This window comes from Mustela putorius, unplaced genomic scaffold (genome assembly GCF_011764305.1).
Source record: "Mustela putorius furo isolate JIRA1106 unplaced genomic scaffold, ASM1176430v1.1 tig00000698_pilon_pilon_pilon, whole genome shotgun sequence".
Lineage (NCBI taxonomy): Eukaryota > Metazoa > Chordata > Mammalia > Carnivora > Mustelidae > Mustela > Mustela putorius.
Window position 1 is genome coordinate 13,450,642 of NW_025421449.1, and position 21,674 is coordinate 13,472,315.

At 35.8% G+C, this 21,674-nt stretch overlaps 1 protein-coding gene across 11 annotated transcripts in view; it reads left to right on the forward strand.

Annotated features, from left to right (window-relative positions):
* Positions 1 to 21,674, forward strand: part of CCSER2 (coiled-coil serine rich protein 2) — a 190,455-nt gene that overhangs the window by 114,359 nt on the left and 54,422 nt on the right. Inside the window, exon 7 of one of the 11 annotated variants that reach the window (XM_045083579.1) lies at positions 17,169 to 17,368. The exons of the other annotated variants lie outside the window; for them this stretch is intronic. Coding sequence (XP_044939514.1) covers positions 17,169 to 17,327 — 159 coding nt within the window. The 3' untranslated portion in view covers positions 17,328 to 17,368. The remainder of the gene's footprint in view (positions 1 to 17,168; positions 17,369 to 21,674) is intronic. 11 annotated transcript variants of the gene reach the window in all.

Consider the following 21,674-nt stretch of genomic DNA (forward strand, 5'->3'; position numbering starts at 1 on the left):
ACTCCCCTCACTGAAATGGACAGATCATCCAAGCAGAAGATGACCAAGGAAATAAAGGCCTTAAATGACACACTGGACCAGATGGACATCACAGATATATTCAGAACATTTCATCCCAAAGCAACAGAATACACATTCTTCTCTAGTGCACATGGAACATTCTCCAGAATAGATCACATCCTCGGTCCTAAATCAGGACTCAACCGGTATCAAAAGATTGGGATCATTCCCTGCATATTTTCAGACCACAATGCTCTGAAGCTAGAACTCAACCACAAGAGGAAGTTTGGAAAGAACCCAAATACATGGAGACTAAGCAGCATCCTTCTAAAGAATGAATGGGTCAACCAGGAAATTAAAGAAGAATTGAAAAAAATCATGGAAACAAATGATAATGAAAACACAGTTCAAAATCTGTGGGACACAACAAAGGCAGTCATGAGAGGAAAATATATAGCAGTACAAGCCTTTCTCAAGAAACTAGAAAGGTCTCAGGTACACAACCTAACCCTACACCTAAAGGAGCTGGAGAAAGAAAAAGAAAGAAACCCTATACCCAGCAGGAGAAGAGAAATCATAAAGATCAGAGCAGAAATCAATGAAATAGAAACAAACAAACAAAAAAAAGCAATAGAACAAATCAACGAAACTAGGAGCTGGTTCTTTGAAAGAATTAATAAAATTGATAAACCCCTGGCCAGACTTACCTAAAAGAAAAGAGAAAGGACCCAAATAAATAAAATCATGAATGAAAGAGGAGAGATCACAACTAACACCAAAGAAATACAAACAATTATAAGAACATACTATGAGCAACTCTACGCCAACAAATTTGACAATCTGGAAGAAATGGATGCATTCCTAGAAACATAAACTAAACTAAACATAACTAAACTAAACATAAACTACCACAACTGAACCAGGAAGAAATAGAAAGCCTGAACAGACCCATAACCAGTAAAGAAATTGAAACAGTCATTGAAAATCTCCAAACAAACAAAAGCCCACGGCTTTCTGGGGGAATTCTACCAAACACTTAAAGAAGAACTAATTTCTATTCTCCTGAAAATGTTCCAAAAAATAGAAATGGAAGGAAAACTTCCAAACTCATTTTATGAGGCCAGCATCACCTTGATCCCAAAACCAGATCCCATCAAAAAAGAGAGCTATAGACCAATATCCTTGATGAACACAGTTGCGAAAATTCTCACCAAAATACTAGCCAATAGGATTCAACAGTACATTAAAAGGATCATTCACCACGACCAAGTGGGTTTTATTCCAGGGCTGCAAGGTTGGTTCAACATCTGCAAATCAATCAATGTGATACAACACATCAATAAAAGAAAGAACAAGAACCATTTGATACTCTCAATAGATGCTGAAAAAGCATTTGACAAAGTACAGCATCCCTTCCTGATCAAAACTCTTCAAAGTGTAGGGAGAGGGGACACATACCTCAATATTATCAAAGCCATCTATGAAAAACCCACCGCAAATATCATTCTCAGTGGAGAAAAACTGAAAGCTTTTCCGCTAAGGTCAGGAACACGGCAGGGATGTCCATTATCACCACTGCTATTCAACATAGTACTAGAAGTCCTAGCCTCAGCAATCAGACAACAAAAGGAAATTAAAGGCATCCAAATCGGCAAAGAAGAAGTCAAACTATCACTCTTCGCAGATGATATGATACTATATGTGGAAAACCCAAAAGACTCCACTCCAAAACTGCTAGAACTTGTACAGGAATTCAGTAAAGTGTCAGGCTATAAAATCAATGCACAGAAATCAGTTGCATTTCTCTACACCAACAACAAGACAGAAGAAAGAGATATTAAGGAGTCAATCCCATTTACAATTGCACCCAAAACCATAAGATACCTAGGAATAAACCTAACAAAAGAGGCACAGAATCTATACTCAGAAAACTGTAAAGTACTCATGAACGAAATTGAGGAAGACACAAAGAAATGGAAAAATGTTCAATGCTCCTGGATTGGAAGAATAAATATTGTGAAAATGTCTATGCTACCTAAAGCAATCTACACATTTAATGCAATTCCTATCAAAGTACTATCCATCTTTTTTAAAGAAATGGAACAAATAATACTACAATTTATATGGAACCAGAAAAGACCTCGAATAGCCAAAGGAATATTGAAAAAGAAAGCCAACGTTGGTGGCATCACAATTCCGGACTTCAAGCTCTATTACAAAGCTGTCATCATCAAGACAGCATGGTACTGGCACAAAAACAGACACATAGATCAATGAAACAGAATAGAGAGCCCAGAAATAGACCCTCAACCCTATGGTCAACTCATCTTTGACAAAGCAGGAAAGAATGTCCAATGGAAAAAAGACAGCCTCTTTAATAAATGGTGTTAGGAAAATTTGACAGCCACATGTAGAAAAATGAAATTGGACCATTTCCTTACACCACACACGAAAATAGATTCAAAATGGATGAAGGACCTCAATGTGAGAAAAGAATCCATCAAAATCCTTGAGGAGAACACAGGCAGCAACCTCTCTGACCTCAACCGCAGCAACATCTTCCTAGGAACATCACCAAAGGCAAGGGAAGCAAGGGCAAAAATGAACTATTGGGATTTTATCAAGATCAAAAGCTTTTGCACAGCAAAGGAAACAGTTAACAAAACCAAAAGACAACTGACAGAATGGGAGAAGATATTTGCAAACAACATATCAGATAAAAGGGCTAGTGTCCAAAATCTATAAAGAACTTAGCAAACTCAACACCCAAAGAACAAATAATCCAATCAAGAAATGGGCAGAGGACATGAACAGACATTTCTGCAAAGAAGACATCCAGCTGGCCAACAGACACATGAAAAAGTGCTCCATATCACTCGGCATCAGGGAAATACAAATCAAAACCACAATGCGATATCACCTCACACCAGTCAGAATGGCTAAAATTAACAAGTCAGGAAATGACAGATGCTGGCAAGGGTTGCTGGGGGGGAGGGGGGTTGGGAGAAGAGGGGTGGGGTTATGGACATAGGGGATGGTATATGCTTTGGTGAGTGCTGTGAAGTGTGTAAACCTGGCAATTCACAGACCTGTACCTCTGGGGATAAAAATATATGTTTATAAAAAATTTTAAAAAAAAGAATGTCCACAAAGAAAGAGGTACTTTCATTATCTCTTATATTCTCTTACTTTGCTCTTCTCTCTTCCAAGTGGTTTACCTCAAGGCAGTGTTCCTTAAATTTAGACAGAAATCTTTTCCTTGATTATTTTTAGCAGTTTAACAGTTAGGCTATTTAAGATTGAATTAAGTTAGGCACGTGGGTGGCTCACTTGGTTAAGTCTCTGCCTTCAGCTCAGGCCATGATTCCGGGGTCCTGGGATTGGGTCCTGTGTCAGGCTCCTTGCTCAGTGGGGAGTCTGCTTCTCCCTCTCCCTCTGTCCCTCCCCTCTGGTTGTGTTCTCTCTCTCTTTCAAATAAATAAATAAAATATTAAAAATATTAAATAATAATAATATATAACAATATAATAATTAATAATAATATAATATAATAATAATAAATAATGATAAATAAAATATTAAAAAAGATTGAACTAAATTCATAAAAGGAAACCTAAGAAAAATTATTAATGAAAATATAAATGGCATAAAAATGATTTCTATAGCCTGATTCTTAGTAGAAACAACAGAATTCTATAGAGCTCCTGAGAACTTTATATTTAAAATTTCTAGTACTTACTACTTAGTAAATGTATGTTAGATTGATTTTAGTCAGACAGTTTTATAATTGCCTTACCTGGCTTAGTTGCTGGTTATTCCTTAATCCAGTGGCCTCTCACTGCTGTCTTTATTTTCTTGATCTTCAGGACCTGATCAAGAGGCCATACTTGATAAGGACAAATGAGAAACCACCTTTGCATTTCCTCAATTTCCCCTTAGTGTCTATTACCAGTTTGAAGGAATTGCCTTCGGAATTAGTTTGGGTTCTCCAAAGAGAAAGAACTAAGAGAGAGATAGATAAAGCAGGGGGAGGGAGGAAGATTTATTATAAGGAGTTGGTTCACATAGTTATGGAGGTTGAGAAATCCCAAGAGCAGTGGTTGGTAAGCTAGAAACCTAGGAGGTCTCATGGTTTAATTCTAGTCTGAGTCTGAAGGCCTGGGAACCAGGAGAGCCAGCAGTTAAGTTACAGAATGAGTATGAGTTCAAAAGCAGCAGAAGACCAATATTCCTGCTTAAAGACAGTCAGTGAATTTTCCCTTACTCCATCTTTTCTTCTGTTCAGGCCTTCAGTGGGTTGGATAAGGTTTACCCACATTGGGGAGGCATTCTGTAAGTCCATGGAGGTTGTTTTGGTATAAGTATTGTGAGCAGAGAAGCAACTCCATATCCAGAACAAGTGTCTATTCCAGTAAGGACAAAACATTGTCTTTTCCATGATGGAAGTGGTCTAGTATCCTCAACCTGCCACCAGGTAGCTGGCTGATCATTGAAGGGGTGAGTGGTGCCACATCGGGGGCTCAGTGTTGATCTCTCCTACCGGCAAGGTAGGCAGAAAGCAATGACTGTAGCCGGGGTGGCCATGTTGCTAAGTCAACCTCCATCTCTGCCATCATTGCCATTTTGTTTATGAGCCTGTTGGGGGATAACAGAGGTGGCTGGGGTGAGAGGCTGACTGATATACAGGAATGGATCAGACTACCCACTTAAATTTTTAAATTCTCTTTTGCTGAGGTCCCCTTTGGTGACCATTCACATGAGACACAAATATCTTCATGTTTTTTTGTGCATTCACAGAGGTCTATCCACCTATCTCTTCCCCAGATTTCCTTGTCACCAGTTTTTCAATCATGTTTCTTCTAAGTCTCTGGCCGTTGGCCCATGTGTTGATATACAATTGCATGTCTGGATATTTTTCCTTCTAAGTAACGTGAACAGCCACGTGCAGTGCTTGAAGTTCTGTCCCCTGGAAGGATTTTCCTTACCCGTATTCTTCCAGGTTGTACCAGAAAGGAACTGTAATGTTGTAGCTATCCACTTCCAGATGTTGTCTGCATATCATATGGAACTGTAAACCAGACCTGAGTCTTGTCTTCTCTTTGTCAGCTGATTCTAGGGAACTCCCCATGAGGCCATGTAGTTTGGATAGAGAGGGCAGTGTAGAAGGAGCGGGGACCATGGGCATTTGAGCCACTTCTTCATGTAACTTATTTGTATACTTAGGGCCTGTTTAGACCTAATCACATTTATACCATACACCTGCAACTTTATGACTTTGTGAGTCAAATAACACCCCATTCATGATGGGCAGCTCGGGTAGCGTGGTAACTTGGTGGCCCAAGATTAAGCATTCAGTCACTACTAAGACACAGTAGCAGGCCAGAAGCTGTATTTCAAAAGAACAGTGGTTATCTACAAAGGATGGCAGGGTTTTTCTCCAGAATTGTTAGGGCCTTCACTGAGATTCATGTACAAAGGCTTCTTTTAGTCTGCAGTCATTGATACTTCCACACCATGGGACCTGCTAGGTCATAGGACCCACAGAGCAGAGCAGGTTGAACAGCAGCCTGGACCCACTGCAAAACCCTCTGGGCTCAGCAGGTAGGACCTGTTGTTGCAGAACCTTCTGAACCTGCTGAAAACTAGCACCTATTTGGGTCACGTGGTAAGTGGGCCAGAATAACACACCCAGATTCGGAGTATGTTGCCTCCAAAATCCAAAGATACCCACTAGGTACTCTACATCTTTTTTTGATTATAGGAGAATCCAGATGTGTAATGACTTATCCTTTACCTTAGAAGGGATATTTTGGCACACCCATGGTCTTTACTCCTGCATACTGCCTTCTTTCTCAGCAAACAGTTGTTTATATTCCTTTTGTATTTCTGGCAGTTAAGAGCAAATTGATGATTGGGCAATGCGATTCAAAGTAGCTTGTAGAAGAATTTGTTATTAGTCCATGAAGTGTTAAAGAACTCTTGCCAGAATTGAAATAAACACATTTCATCCTTCTTCCAGAAATTTTTGCTATCAAAGAAAGAAACTGAGCCAAAACTAAACTGTTTCGTAACCAGTTGATTTATAGTCTGGTGCAAGCTTTTTATTATGTCGCAGACAGAGAATAATCTGTGCCAGAAGTGATCTGCAAATCAAACTGTAAATAACACTGGTGAAAGACATTATCCTTACTTGTGAAAGAGAAGTCCAGAAAATGAAAAAGATATGCAACCAAATATCACACTAGAGGTATCTTTATGTAGTATACAAAATAGAAAAATTGCTGTGGCATTGGAGATGAAGAAGTTCATTCTGTGGCATTATGGAGAATTGAAACTGTAAGTTGAATTTATCAGTTTAGGATTTGGGGGAGATGAGTGGAATCAGCATGAACATGGTTACAGGTTCTTCAGAACATGAGCTGCATTTGTCATGATGACTATGGGAAAACCCATGAGTATGTAGGATAATGAAGAGAAAGTCAGAAAAAGTGTTCACTTGATACACTTTGAAGTAACTTTTAATATAATTTCTTACATTAAAAATGTTTATTAATAAGAATTAAACATTTATATTGCATTTTTGGTGGGATCTGTATTTCAGTAACTAAACTGGCATCTATATTTCAGTAACTGAATTCTTAATGAATTCTTAATGAATTAGGATTCAATTTTGCTGAAGAATGCCAACAAATAAATGTAGGAAGTGTGATAAAATTAGAGAAAATAAAAATAAATAATAATACCCCTTTAGCTTCTTAGTGTCCCAAAAGTTGATGTGGGGAGGTGAAAGGGCTACATTAAAAGAAATTTAGCAGACAGCCAGATGTAATGTGAGATTCTGAATTGGATATTGGTTGACAGATCAACTACAGAAGACATTTTGGACAATTGGAGGAAATTTGAATATGACCTGTGTTTTAGATGAGGTAGAAATTTACTGAAATGGAAAGTAAAGATTGTTGACTAAAGATAGGTTATAAAACAGCATGTGCATTATAGTCATATATTTTTACATATGTTTATATATGTGTATCTCCAGAAGGAAATGCACTAAGTTGTTAATAGTGATGATACCCAGCTGGTGAGAATGTGATTTTTTTTTTTAATCTACATTTTCTAATTTCTAATTTCTAATTTTCTAAAATATGTATTTACTATTTTGGGAAAAAAAGTTATTGGAAAACTACACATTCCTATTCAGACGAGATCGGGCGCGTTCAGGGTGGTATGGCCGTAGACTACACATTCCTATTCAAAATCAGTTCGTAATGGGATATGGTTAAAATGTAGTATGCTAGAGAAGAGGCAGTAGTGATAGTTAGGTTTAGGACAGACTGTAAAGGGCCTATGTGCCACAAAAGGAGTTTGGGCATTACTCTTTAGGCAGTAGTAAGCCAAGTGAGTGACATGGCCAAATTGATATTTTTAAAATGTTATTTGAAGGGATTTGTGGAAAATGAATAGCAGAGGGAATGACTTAAATCACAATATTTAAGAGACTGTTGCAGACATCCCAGTTTTAGCCTAAATTTGTTAGATTTAATTGCTTTGAAAATAGTTAAAATTGTGCTCTCTTCCATGTATATGTCCTACAGAGTTGTGTATGTAAAACTTATATAGTTGTCTGTATTGTGTACTGGGCAATATTCTAGGTTTCCTAATGTACGTTATCTTTAGTTCTTGAAAAGCTGGTGATAGCTGCTTCATCTCACAGCTGAAGACGTCGAGGCTCAGAAAGCTAATTAGTGGGGCAGCTGGGTGACTCAGTTGGTTAAGCATCGAACTCTTGATTTCAGCTCATGTCATGATCTCAGTGTCATGAGATTGACCTCCATGGGACTCCAAGCTCAGTGGGGAGTCTCTTTCTCTCCTTCCCGACCCCCTTCCTCATGGGCTCTCTCTCTAAAATAAATAAATCTTAAAAAAAAAAAAGAGAGAGAGAGAGAGAAAGAGAGAGATAGCTAATTAGTGATAAAACCAGGGCTCCACCCCCCCCCCATCTTCATGACTCCAAGGCTTGTTGTGCACAGTGGCATTCTTAGGAGATTGACAGGGGGAAACAGGGAGAGAAGAATGTGAAGGCAGCCCCAACTCCTTACCATCACCCTGCAGCCCCTCAGCCAAACCCAGCTATAGCATACTTACTAAATAGGCCTCTGTATTTAAGCATTCACTTGAACAGACTTCTCATTGTACACAGATAAAATTTAAAATTATAAGCCATTTTATTTTACCTTTGATCTATTTTTTTTTGTTTTTGTTATTTGTAGTTCAAGGTTATTTCACAGTTTAAATAGTACTTTCATGTACCCTGTTTTCTTTATTGCAGTGACACTGTGGGACTGAGGGGATTGCAGTAATCTTATTTTAATGGCAGAGAATTAAGATTCCCAGATTTGTTTTTCTCAAGGTCACACAGTTGCATTCTAATGCAGAATGCATTTTAAATTCAGGGCTTCTGAAATTTTTTAGCATCTCATATTGTGTTGCCAGCTTAGAGATAGTTAAATAAGAATTTTGATCCTGATCTGTAACATGGGGACATTTAAAAAAATGATTTTTCAGTGATGTCTTGTCTCCTTACTTTAATTTCGTATACCCTGTTTCAAACAATTGAAGCATAATATACATGGAGAGAAGGGGATAGTTAATATATGTCTATCTCTCTTTTCACAAACTACAAATACACATGTAGGCAGCACCCAGGAAGAAACAGAACTTTATACCAAACCCCCAAACAGAAGCATCACTACCTCTCATTTCTAATGGTGACTACCAGTTTTTGAAAACATAGATTTGTTTGCATGTTTCTGAAATTTATACAAGTGAAATTATATATACTCTTTTTGTATCTGGCTTCTTTTTCTCAAGATTTTGTAAGTCATCCATTTTCTGCGTTCATTCACATTGCTGTAGATAAGAGTATTACATGATGTGAATATGCACTTTTTATTTGTGCTACAATTGATAAGCATTTAGCAGTTTTCCAGTTTGGGATTACTATGAATAATGCTGCTGTAATATTCTAGTTTGTGTCTTTTGGTGAACATATGTGTACATTTTTGTTGGGTCTATAAGAGTGGAGTAGCTGAGTCATAAAGTATGTAGATATAGATTTAGTGTATAATGCAAAATGGTTTTCCAAAGTGGTTATGCCGACCCATTTTCTTGCTTCCCATTTCTTTTCACTATTTTTTCACTATTTTCCCTCTTTGCTTTATGATATTATCATAATCAGCATCTGTTTTGACCCTGTGGTAGGAAATGAAAACTCTTAAGATGGAATCATGAGAAGAGCATGATGATAACTCTTAGTGACATTTTTTGGGGGGATTGTAAAATATTTGATTCACACCCTATCTACCTGTTTAGGGGATAAAAATAAAGAAGTGTAATAGAAGAAGAAGTTTTATGAATTGTCAAGTGTAGTGTACAAATGTTTTATTTCAGTATTTCCTCTCACCACCAATGTTGAGAATAAAACCAGTACTTTTTCTAATGCTCTTCTAATGCTCCTGTCTGACCTCTTACCTTGGCTCTTGCTCTCTGTGTAAATGAGTGAGGGAGTGTGTGTATGTGTGTTGGATGGAGTATTTAAAGCAGCAGCATTCTGGGTGAGTGTACTAAGAATTAAGGAGCTGCTGAAATAATGCCTCTTGGTGGCAAAGAACCACAGAAAAGCCAGGGAACTCATGTTTCTTTATCTCTGGACTTCTTTCATCATTCGAGGGGTGGGGAGTAGTTTATGAAATATACATGGAAGGCACATATACAACATAAGGGTACAAATAAATAATGTGAAACAGGTTGTGTACTCACAACCAGGCTAATAAATGAGGCATTAGGGGTACTTGTGTGGCTCAGATGGTTGAGCGTCTGCCTTCAGCACAGGTCACAATCTCTAGGTCCTAGGTTTGAGCCCCATGGCAGGCTCCCAGCTCAGCGGGGAAGTCCACTTCTCCCTCCCCCCACCCCCCCACCCCCGACTTGTGCTCTTTCTGTCTCTCTCAAATGAATATAAAAATCTTTTTAAAAAAATTTTTTTTAAAGAATTGACACATTAAGAAGCTCCTATGTTGGGGCACCTGGGTGGCTCAGTGGGTTAAAGCCTCTGCCTTCGGCTCAGGTCATGATCTCAGGGTTCTGGGATTGAGCCCCACATCCAGTTCTCTGCTCAGCAGTGAGCCTGCTTCCTCCTCTCTCTCTGCCTGCCTCTCTGCCTACTTATGAGCTCTCTCTCTCTGTTAAATAAATAAATAAAATCTTTAAAAAAAAAAAAAGAAGAAGAAGAAGCTCCTATGTACTCCTTCCTGATTGTAGGTACTTCCAGAATGTAACATTTTCCTTGTTTTTCTGTTAATTTTTAACTGTCTATGTTTGTAGTCCTGTGGATACTAGTTTTGACTCTTTTTAGAAGTTTATATAGATGAAATTATGCTGTTTCTCTGTGACTTGCTTCTTTATTCAACATTTTAAGTTTGATTCATATTTACGTTGTTCATAAATTTTCATTTCTGTATTTTATGAGCAAACAATAAAGTCTTTGCTCATTTTACTCTTGATACACACTTTATTTCTTTCCAGTTTGTGTTTTTCTTTCTGCTATGACAAGTAATATGAACATTTTCCTGGTACACATGTGTGAAAGTTCTTCTGGATTAATTAGGAGTGAAATCTCTGAATCATGAGACATAGAAGTATTGCACTTTAGAAATATGATACTATTTTCCAAAATTGTTCAGTTTCACTCCCCATAAGTAGTTTATGCTGTTTTCCATATTCTACATCTGTGCAACACTTGGTATTATCCAGTTTCTTATTTTTGTCATGTGATGGGAATATAGTGATACTTAATTGTGGTTTTATTCTGTATTTCCTTGACTAATAAGAAATTTGAGCTTCTTCTTACGTTTATGGAATGTTTGTTGCCTGGTCATGTCTTCTGTCTGTGTTTTAGATTTTTTTTGTATATTTTAGATGTAAGCATTTTGCTAAATATGTTACAGATATCTTCTTCCCTTCTGTAGCCTCCTTTTTCATTCTGTGGTATCTTTTCATGAGCAAATATTCTCAATTCTAATATAGTTGAAGTTAACAGACTTTTTTTGTATATGTGTGGGTTTTTTTCCTTTCAAAAATATTTAAGAAATCTCTCCTTGAGGTTATAGACATAATATCCCTTTCTTTTAAAAATTTTAATTTACAATTAAATTACAAATACCTTGGTATTGATTTCAGTGTGTGTAAGTGTGAGCTAGATATCCACTTTCATTTTTTTCCTATATGAATAATTAGTGGATTCGGTGCTGAAAGTATTAAGAATCCATTCTTTTTCCTCACATATGTGGTGCCTGTCCATATATGTGACACTATCCCAATGTCAAGTAACACAATCTAACATTGTTAGTAAGGCTTGATAATACATCATCGTGGTTCCCAGTCTTGCTCTTCTGCTGAAGTATCTTAACTATTCTTAGTCTTTTGCTTTTTCATAAAATGTTAGAATCATTTTGTTGAGTCCTGTGAAAAATTCTTTTGGGATTTTAATGGGAATAACAATGAACTAATAGATCAATTTCAGAAAGAATTAACATCTTATAATATTTTATTTGTTTGTTTATTTTTAAAAGATTTTATTTATTTATGTGACAGAGGGAGAGAGAGAGCCAAGTTAGCAAGCAAGAGCCCAAGCAAGGGGAGTGGCAGTCAGAGGAAGAAGTGGGCTCCCCACTGAGCAAGGAACCTGATATGGGGCTGATTCTGGGATCATGACCTGAGCCAAAGGCAGATTAAGCCACCCAGGTGCCCCCACAGCTTACAATATTTAGACTGAGTGTCCAAACCTCTGATAAATATATGTCCATTGATTCAGTTTTGTTTTGTTTTAAGATTTATTTGATAGAGAGACAGGGAGAGAGGGAACACAAGCTGGGGAGTAGGAGAGGGAGAAGCAGGCTTCCCACTGAACAGGGAGCCCAATGCAGGGCTGGATCCCAGGACCCTGGGATCATAAGCTGAGCCAAAGACAAATGCTTACTGACTGAGCCACCCATGGGCCCCCACTGATTCAGTTTTAAGAGTTTTTTCAATAAAATTTTATACTTTTTTATTTAAAAGGCTTGTATAATTTTTTTTTTAGATTTATTTCTAGGACTTAAAGTTTTTGTTGCTATTTTATTTATCTATTTATTTATTAAAAAGATTTTATTTATTTATTTGACAGAGAGAGAGATCACAAGTAGGCAGAGAGTCAGGCAGAGAGAGAAGGGGAAGCAGGCTCCCTGTTGAGCAGAGAGCCTGATGCGGGGCTGGATCCCAGGCAGCAACTTAGATAAAATTATTACTTATTTAATAACTTATCCATAGATTTATTTGGAATTTTTTAGGTGATGATGATGATGATGATATTTATTAATCTGCACTAATGACAATTCTTTTTCCTTTTCGGTGTTTGTATTTTTCCTTGGCTTATGGACTGGCTTGAAATTCTAGTTTAATACTGAATTGTTCCTGTCTTGCTCCTGAACGTAACAGGAGTGTTTTCAATGGTTGACTGTTAAACGTGATAGCTACTATTTTTTTTTTTTTTTTGTGGCTACCCTTTATGAACGAAGGAAATTTGTTTTTTTATTTTATTTTTTAATATGAAAATTCTTTTAAAAACATTCTCATCCTTACAAAAACATTTACAGTACTTAAAGTTTCATAACTTTTTTCCCCTGAGCCATGTGAGAGTAAGTTGCCTGCTGAAATACATCACTACCAAATATTAAGTGTATATTCTCTGAAGATTTTTTCATGTGTAACCACAATGCAGTCATTGAAATCAGGGTAGTCAGCACTGATGTGTTATTACCATGTAAGCTTCAGAGCCTGTTCAGGGCTTGCCATCTGTCCTAGTAATGTCCTTTATAGCAAAAAGATCTAGTTCAGAATCACATAGTATTTTTAATGGTCATGTGTCTAGTTTTCTTCAAACTTCAGTACTTCCTCAGTTTTCCCTTGCCTTGATGACCTTGACACTTTTTAATATTATAGGTCAGTTATTTCTGCAGAATGCTCCTTAGTTTGGGTTTGTCTTTGTAGCCATATGATTGGATTTAGGTTATATATCTTCAGCAGGAATGTCACAGGAACAGTGCTGCTTTGTTCTCATTGTCAGGTGGCCCATGACTTTGGTTTGTCTCTTTAGTGATACTATCACAAATCACTTGATAAAGGTATTGTCTGTTAGCCTTCTCTACTGTAACATTACTCTCTCCCCCATTATAATTAGTATTTTACAGAGAGGAATTTTGAAACTATATAAATACTCTATTCCTTGTCAGATTTCCACTTTATTCACTTATTTATGTAATTATGCATATACTCATGGTTCCTTATTTTATGTCATCATTTATAATCTGTGAATTGTAGTTTACTTTGATGCTCATACTGTTTAAGATTTGGCATTTGAGAACTCTTTTGGGTTCTGTGTACTTTTGACTTCGTACCCATCATTCTTTGAGTATGTTTTTGGCAATGCAAGATACCCCATTCTTATTTAGTATTTTCCCTCTTCCTTTCTGGGAACAGTCATTTTTTTCAAGGAATGCTGGTTACTTCTAGTGGGGAATAGTATTTAGAAGCCATGATCTGGGGGTTAGTGTGCTTATTGAATTGGGTTGTCAGTGCCCTTAAGCCCTCTCAAGGTGTGTGAGTATACATGTGTGTACTTGTGAATGTTTATATGCATACTTATGACTGTATTTCTGTATCTGCCTCTATGTATTGAAAACTCTGTTTGCCTGTATAATTTGCCTCTATGTATTGAAAGCTTGTTCTCATAAATTTAATTCCAGTCTAAATACAGCATTTCTCTTTTTCTGTATTTATAATTCTCTCCTCCAACAGTGAGAAAATTGGTTTCTGTTTTCCTTAATATATTTATTCATTTAATGAATCATCAAGGGTGCAACCAATTCCTGCCACTGCAGTTATCATCTCTCCTATGTAGTTCCTCTCCTCATCCCATTAAAATTCTGTATCTTAATGAATCCTCATGCATAGCTTCTTATCATCCTCTGTGTACACCTTCCTCATTCTACTTGGGCTTTAACTCCTTGTCAACCAGTCCCCTGGATTCTTACATCCCACACCAGCCTCTCTCCCCATATGGATGCCTCCTTACTTTGCTTGGGCTTGATACCACATGTCAGTTGATACCTGCACATGCACACATTTCTTGCCATAATTGTTTCTGACGCTTGACACTAGTTCTTTTCCTATATAGATACCCTCCTCATACTGCTTGAGCTCTGATAGTCCTCTCCAGGACATGTCATGTGTGGATGCTTACCTCAGTCAGGCTGGACTCTGACAGTCCATATGGGGCTGCCCATTAGTGCATGCATGTGCCCTTCTTATTCTACTCAGGCTCAAATGTTCCCCTACTCCCTCTCTGAATGTCCTTTTTCAGTCTTGTGGACTTTGACATGCCTGGTAAACTGCAAAGCTACGTCCCTGCAGGGACCTGTTCTCTACTTGGGCTTTTTTTGAGTAGAGACTGATCTTGCTCTTTCTCACCTAATGGCTTGTTCAGGAAGGGAAAGGATAGTGAAGAGGAAGAAGAAGCGAGTTAGAAAAAAAAAATCTACCAACTTCATTAAGGTAGTATTCACATTCAAATAAAGTGTACCCATTTTACCTATACAGTTTCTGTTTTAATGAATATGTCTACAGTTATATAACCACCACCACCACAATCAAGATAAAGAATGTTTCTGTAGCTATTGAAATTCTCTCATGTCCCTTTGGAGTCAGTCCTCTCTCAAACCTGTCCCAGGCAGCCTTTGCTCTGCTTTCTGTTACTAAAATTTTGTCTTTTCTAGAAATTCATCTAAATGAGATCATTCAGTGTCTATTCTTTTTGTTTCTGGGTTTTTTCACTCAACATAATGGTTTTGATATTCATTTGTTTTGAGAGTATCAGTAGTTCATTCATTTTTACTGCTGAATAGCATTTTGTTGTGTATGTGTGTGTGTCTGTGTGTGTGTATATCCTAATTTTATTTTTATTCATATACCTGTTGATAGACACTTGAGTTGGTTTTAGTTGTGGGGTAATTGGGATAATGCTGAATTTCTAGATATTAATGATGAAAATTAATAAGAGTGAATGTGATTTCAAGAAATTAGAATTTTAATTTAGACCAGTTCTTATACTTGTTTGTTGTGTGGTCTTGGACAAATTCCCTCTAAAAAATACAGAAATTATAATAGCTCCTATCTCAGGACTGTTGTAAAGAATGCATGAGGAAATTCAGATAATGTGCTAAGCATAATGTCTGATGCATAGAAAGCTATTAATAAATGTTAGGTATTACTAACAATAATGATAATAACAATAAATATGTGAAGGTCAGTGGTTTTTAATTGCTTACATTGCTCAAAATTTTATGTGACTGCTCAAAAAGCTAATTCCATTTATTTTAGTATTCATTTAATTAATGTTATTCCATCATTCAGGTATTTTATTAAGTACTTGTTGAGTACTAAGATTGTAATAATGAAGATGAAAAAGATGACACAATTCTTGTCTTACACGTAGTGAATTGTTCTTAAAACTACACATTACAACTGGATAGTAGGTTTTGAAATATATTTTGGCCATTATAACTAGAATTTTTGCTAATTAAGTAGAATAGTATAGGCACTATCAGAGGGCATCACATGTAGCAAAGACAAATATGCCTTGTGGAACTTGTTTTTAATGTGATATCTATATCTGTCCACGATCGAATCATCCATCCTTATTTAGATATCTGCATACACACACATATGTGAACAGATATTCGTGAATACATTATTATTTCGTGAATAATTTATATAAATTTATATAAATTATATTTGTGAATAAATTATTTCTTTTGTGGGTTATGGTTCTTCCCCCAAAAATAAACCTCTTCTAGTACATAAACAATGCTATACTTAAAACTCCAAGACAAGTCACAGATTTAAATTGAAAATAATGTGAACGATCACTGCATCAACAAAACATTAATCCTCAGTAAATATGCTGAAAGGTGTGATGTTTTATAAAGGTCCCTCCAAAATTTTGTATAAAAGATTTGAAGAAAAATTTTATGTTCTATAGGAAAGCTAAATGTGAAAATTAACTTACTCCATGGATATTAATGTAACCAGCTACCTTATACTCTAGGAGAACATATAAGGATTAAGCATTTATAAAAATGATATGTTACAAAGGGCAAAAGATAAGATACAAACTGAGTGTATGATTGGAACTTACGGTTTTTTCTAGTATTTTTTTTATAGATGTAATACCATTTCAGTCAAAACCAAAACACCTTTGTGGTGTTCATGAAAGAGACTCCAAAACTGTTAACACCAAAGAGTTTATTCTGTGTTCTTGGAGAAACACAAAAAGAGAAAGGGGGTGGGAGGGAACTCTTTAGAGCAGGATATAATACTGAGACAAACATAAAGCAGTGGAAAAGAACAGAAAATGCAGACATATGCCCTGAAGTATCTACTAAAAAACAATTGGACACAAAAGGATTTTAAAGGAAATGTTGAGGACAAATTCAGTAGTATAGAAGCAGTTATTTAGTTCATACTATTAGTAAACAAATGGTCTGAAGAGCTTATTTTTTTAATTAAAAAATTAGAAGAAATTTATAACTGATATTTTCAGATGTGACAGAAGAAATCTACAGAAAAGGATATCCTGACTCAAATGTATATAATTATGTTTAGTATAAAAGTTGAAACAGAGGAAATTTATAAATAATATTTGCTTGGAATATTACAGACCTGCTCATATATAACAATGTTCCAGTCAGTCGAAATGCCATATTTTTCTGCTTTAAAAATATCTTTGTCCCAACCGTTTGTTAGGATCATCTCATCTCTGAAGCTCTTATTAAAAAATCAGTCTTTATAAATTTGTATTTTAGAAATCATCTCAAATATAACCTGAATGATTAGATGTTAAATCGCATAGGTGAATAACAGTGTTACTCAAAAATTATTCTTCATGCACATTGTAGAGTCTGTGTGATGTGATGTGATTGTTCATCCATATACTTTTGTTTTTAAAGAAACAACTTTTCAAAAAGAAAATAAAAAAAAATCAATCTCTCCTCTTCCTCTACTTCCTTTCCTAGGATGCCTCTTGTGATTGTGTTGTAGCATATCTGAAAAACAAGGCAGCTTTGTTGACATCACTGATGATGCTTGTCAGCAGAGATTGGTCAACGCTGCCAAACTTTTTTGTTAGTCATTTCAACTATCCATGTCCATTGCAGCTGCTCTGGAACTCATAGGAAGATCCCAGTTTTTGCAAACTCATGGAAGAACCACTTGGGTAAGATGGAGTTTGTTATAGGGTTTTCCAATAAGTTAGTATGTGGAACAGAGTCATAATATTAGAATGAAAGTTTACATTGATGCTATGTGAAAAGAGAAAAGTGAAAGATGACTTGCTGACAGTAGTCTCCTAATGCTCTTAGAATAAAGGAAAGTTTATCTTTTTGAATCTTAAATAAAATGTGAATGGCATAAGGGTTAATTAAGATTAATTGTATTTAGAGTTCAAAAATCCAAACTAGAATCCATAGAAACTTCTGAGATACTTCATTTAGTAAAGTGGCCCAGCATACTTGGACAATCAGTTAACTATGAATTGCTTAATTTTCATGCATTGGTGTGTTGTAGTTATTATGTATTTTTGCATTTGTTAAATATGTTTATGTAAAATGCTTAGAACAATGCCACCATTGTTCAATAAATATTAGCTTCTTAGTATATGTAATATGAAGCATGAACATTGCATGCGTGATTGTTACTCAGTGTTTTTTTTTTTTTTTTAAAGAGAAGGTTTTCTGTCCCATTTTATGTTTTTCTTCTCACTCTAATGCTTAAAGACACTTTTCCCAATTTAGGCTTGGGCACTTTTCACTTGAATCAAGGTTTAATAGGGAGTACTACCATTGGTTAGTCTCAGAGTTATTTGGAGGGGAGATGGTTTTATTAATTGATTCAGTTGGAAATCTTATTCATGATCTTTAGGCTCTTATACTCTGATAGAAATAAATTTTTCCCTCTTTGATTGCCTAAATCTAGACCGCTAGACTGTTACAATTTTTTTTCCTTTGAGGCATAGCAAATAAACATTAGTAACTCAGTTGTCTTGGCCTATCCTATTAACTTACTTGATTTTAGAATAATGTTTTGTCAGTTTTCAAAAATACTGGTTTGCGTATGGGCTTTCATTTTTTATTGATTTCTAGTCTTAGTACATTCATAATAAAGAATATCTATATGATATAAGTTGTTTGGAATGTGTCGATATTTGCTTTTGTGTCCTAAAGCAAGGGTTGGAAAACTTCTCCTTAGTAGGCCACATTGTAAATATTTTAGCTTTTTTGGGCAAGAAGCAAAATTGCAGCTCTTAGTTGATATTTATAGAATCATTTAAAGTGGACTCATTTAAAAATGTAAAAGCCATTCTTAGCTCATGGACTAAATAAAAATAGACATCTGACTGATTTTGTCCTGTGGACCGTAATTTATTTATTCCCTGGCTTAGAGTATATTCACTTTTTGTGAACTTTCTGTGTTTGTTTGAACAGAACATTGTATTTGTGTATTTTAGATAGCAGTGAATCTATTCTATTAAACGTTTTAATTGTATTATTTATCTCTTATTCATCCTTACTAAATTTTTATCTTTGATCTGTGAGTTTCTGAGAGTAGTGTTAATTTCCTGCTATAGTTACAGATTTTTTAATTTCTTCTTTTAATGCTGTCAAATTTTGTTTTAGTATCTTCAGGCTATTTTATTAGGTATATACATGTTTGTGATTGGCTGATCACCTTGGTGGAGTGTTTCTTTGATGACTAAAGTCTTCATTTATGCTCATTAATACTTTTTATCTTTAATTCTACCTTGCAAAGTAATAGTAATACTGGTATGTCAATTTTATTTTTCTTGTCATTGTTGAGATTTATCTGGTGTTACACTCTCCTTTTATTTGGTTTAAAATTTTTTTAATCAGGTCTTTTTTTTTTTAAGATTTTATTTATTTATTTGACAGATAGAAATCACAAGTAGGCAGAGAGGCAAGCAGAGAGAGAGAAGAGGAAGCAGGCTCCCTGTGGAGCAGACAGCCCGATGTGGGGCTCAATCCCAGGACCCTGGGATCATGACCTGAGCTGAAGGCAGAGGTTTTAACCCACTGAGCCACCCAGGCGCCCCTTAATCAGGTCTATTAGTTTTCTAGGGCTGCCATAATAAAGTACAACAAGCTGGGTGGCATATAACAACAAATTTGTACTCTCACAGTTCTGAAGGCTAGAAATCTGAAATCAAAGTGTTGTCAGGGCCATGTGCTCTCTGAAGGATCTAGGAGAGGAATCTTCCTTGCTTCTTTGGCTTCTGGTGGTTGCTGGCAATCATAGGCATTCTTTGCCTTACAGATGTATCACAGCTGTCTCTGCCTCCCATCTTCACATAACCTTCACATGACCTGTATGTGTGTGCATGCAAATTTATCTCTTATAAAGATACCAGTCATATTGGATTTAAGCTTGATGCGAATCCATTATGACCTCAACTTGATTACATTTGCAAAAACCCTATTTCCGGATGAAGTCACATTCCCAAGTTTTAGATTGGCATGAATTTTTAGGGGGACATTATTCAATCTAGTACAGCTCTGAGGTATAACTTACATGAACTAAAATTCAGCCTTTTTTGTTGTATAGTCTGTGAACTTGACAGATCTTTACAATTGCATAGGTATTACAGTCATCCCCAAAATTCCATCCCCCCTTTTTGTTTTTAACTTTTACAGTCAATCCTTACATCTGCGGCTAGCTCTTGGTAACCACTGATGTCTTTTTTTATGTCACTATAGTTTGCCTTTTCAAGACTGTCATATAAATGGAATCATATACAGTCCTTTGAGTCTGGCTTTTTTCATTTACCATAATTAATTTTCAAATTCATTTATGCTATCCTCATATCACTAATCTATTCCTGCTTAATGCTGAGTAGTAGTCCATTGTATGCATGTATCATAGTTTGTCCATTTACCAGTTGAAGGATATTTGTGTCACTTTCTAGTTTGGGGCATTTGTGAATAAAGCTTCTATAAACATTTATGCACAGATGTTCAGGTGTACATGTTTTCATTTCTCTTGGATAAGTACCTTGGTAATAGGATTTCTGGGTTGTATGGTAAGTATATATGTAACTTAAGAAATGGCCAAACTATTTTCCGGAGTGGCTATCTGATTTTGTGTTCCCACCAGTGATTAACAGAAGTTGGAGTTGTTTTGCCCCCTTGCCTGTGCCTGGTATTGTATTTTTCAGAAGCCCTTCACATAGATGTGCAGTGCTAGTGCTATCTCATGGTGATTTAAATTTGCATTTGCCTAATGACTAATGATTTTGAGCATATTTTCATGTACTTATTTAATATTTTTGTATGATCTTTGGTGTCTGTTATTTTGCCCATGAACAAAAATGTTGCCTGTTTTAATTGATTTTTAATACTTCTTTATGTATTTATAGATAAATACTTAAACAGGCATGTAAATGATGAAACGAATGTTGAAAAAAATGGTATTTGCTTTTTAGGCAGCTGTGTACAACTGTGAGTTAGTGAAGTCCGTTAAAATCCCTAGAGCTTCATATTATCATTATTTTTACTGTCGCTGTTGTTTAAAAAATAGCTCACAGTCTGTAAATGCTCTCTGTGATTTAGACACTATGCCCAGTATTTTACCTGAATTATTGTAAATATTTTCTCCCAGTTTATAACTTCTCTTTTTATTCTGTTATTCATTTTTTTTTTAAGAGAGGAAGTTCTCTTGAAATCAAATTTGTCAGTATTTTTTATGGTCATTTCAGTAGCATCATATTTAAGAAATCTTTGCCCAATCCAAGATTACAAAAATCTTCTGTTTATTTGAAGAATGTTTATAGTTTTAATTTGATGTATAGATCTGTAGACTGTTTTGAGAATTTTTATATATGGTGTGAGGTGTAAGTGAAATTAATTTTATTGCATATGGATGTTCTAGTACCATTTGTTGAAAAGACTATTCTTTATTGAATTGCTTTGATACTTTTGTCAAAAATGCCTTTGAACATATTTGTGGCTCTATTTCTGGACTCTTTTTTTAATTTAAATTTTAATTTTTTTCAACATCTTAATTTTATTTTATTTTTTTCAGTGTTCTAAGATTCATTGTTTATGCACCATGCAATAGTGTTCTTCTTGATACCTACCACTAGGCTCACCCATGCCCCCCATACCCCTTCCTTCCAAAACCCTCAGTTTGTTTCTCAGAGTCCACAGTCTCTTATGCTTCATCTCCCCCTGCAATTTCCCCTAATTCACTTTTCCTTTCCTTCTAATGTCCTCCATGTTATTCCTTATGTTCCACAAGTAAGTGAAACCATATGATAATTGACTTTTTCTGCATGACTTATTTCACTCAGCATAATCTCCTCCAGTCCCATCCATGTTGATATAAAAGTTGGGTATTCAACCTTTCTGATGGAGACATAATACTCTGTTGTATATATGAACGACATCTTCTTTATCCATTCATCTCTTGAAGGGCATCTTGGCCCTTTCCACAGTTTGGCAGTTGTGGCC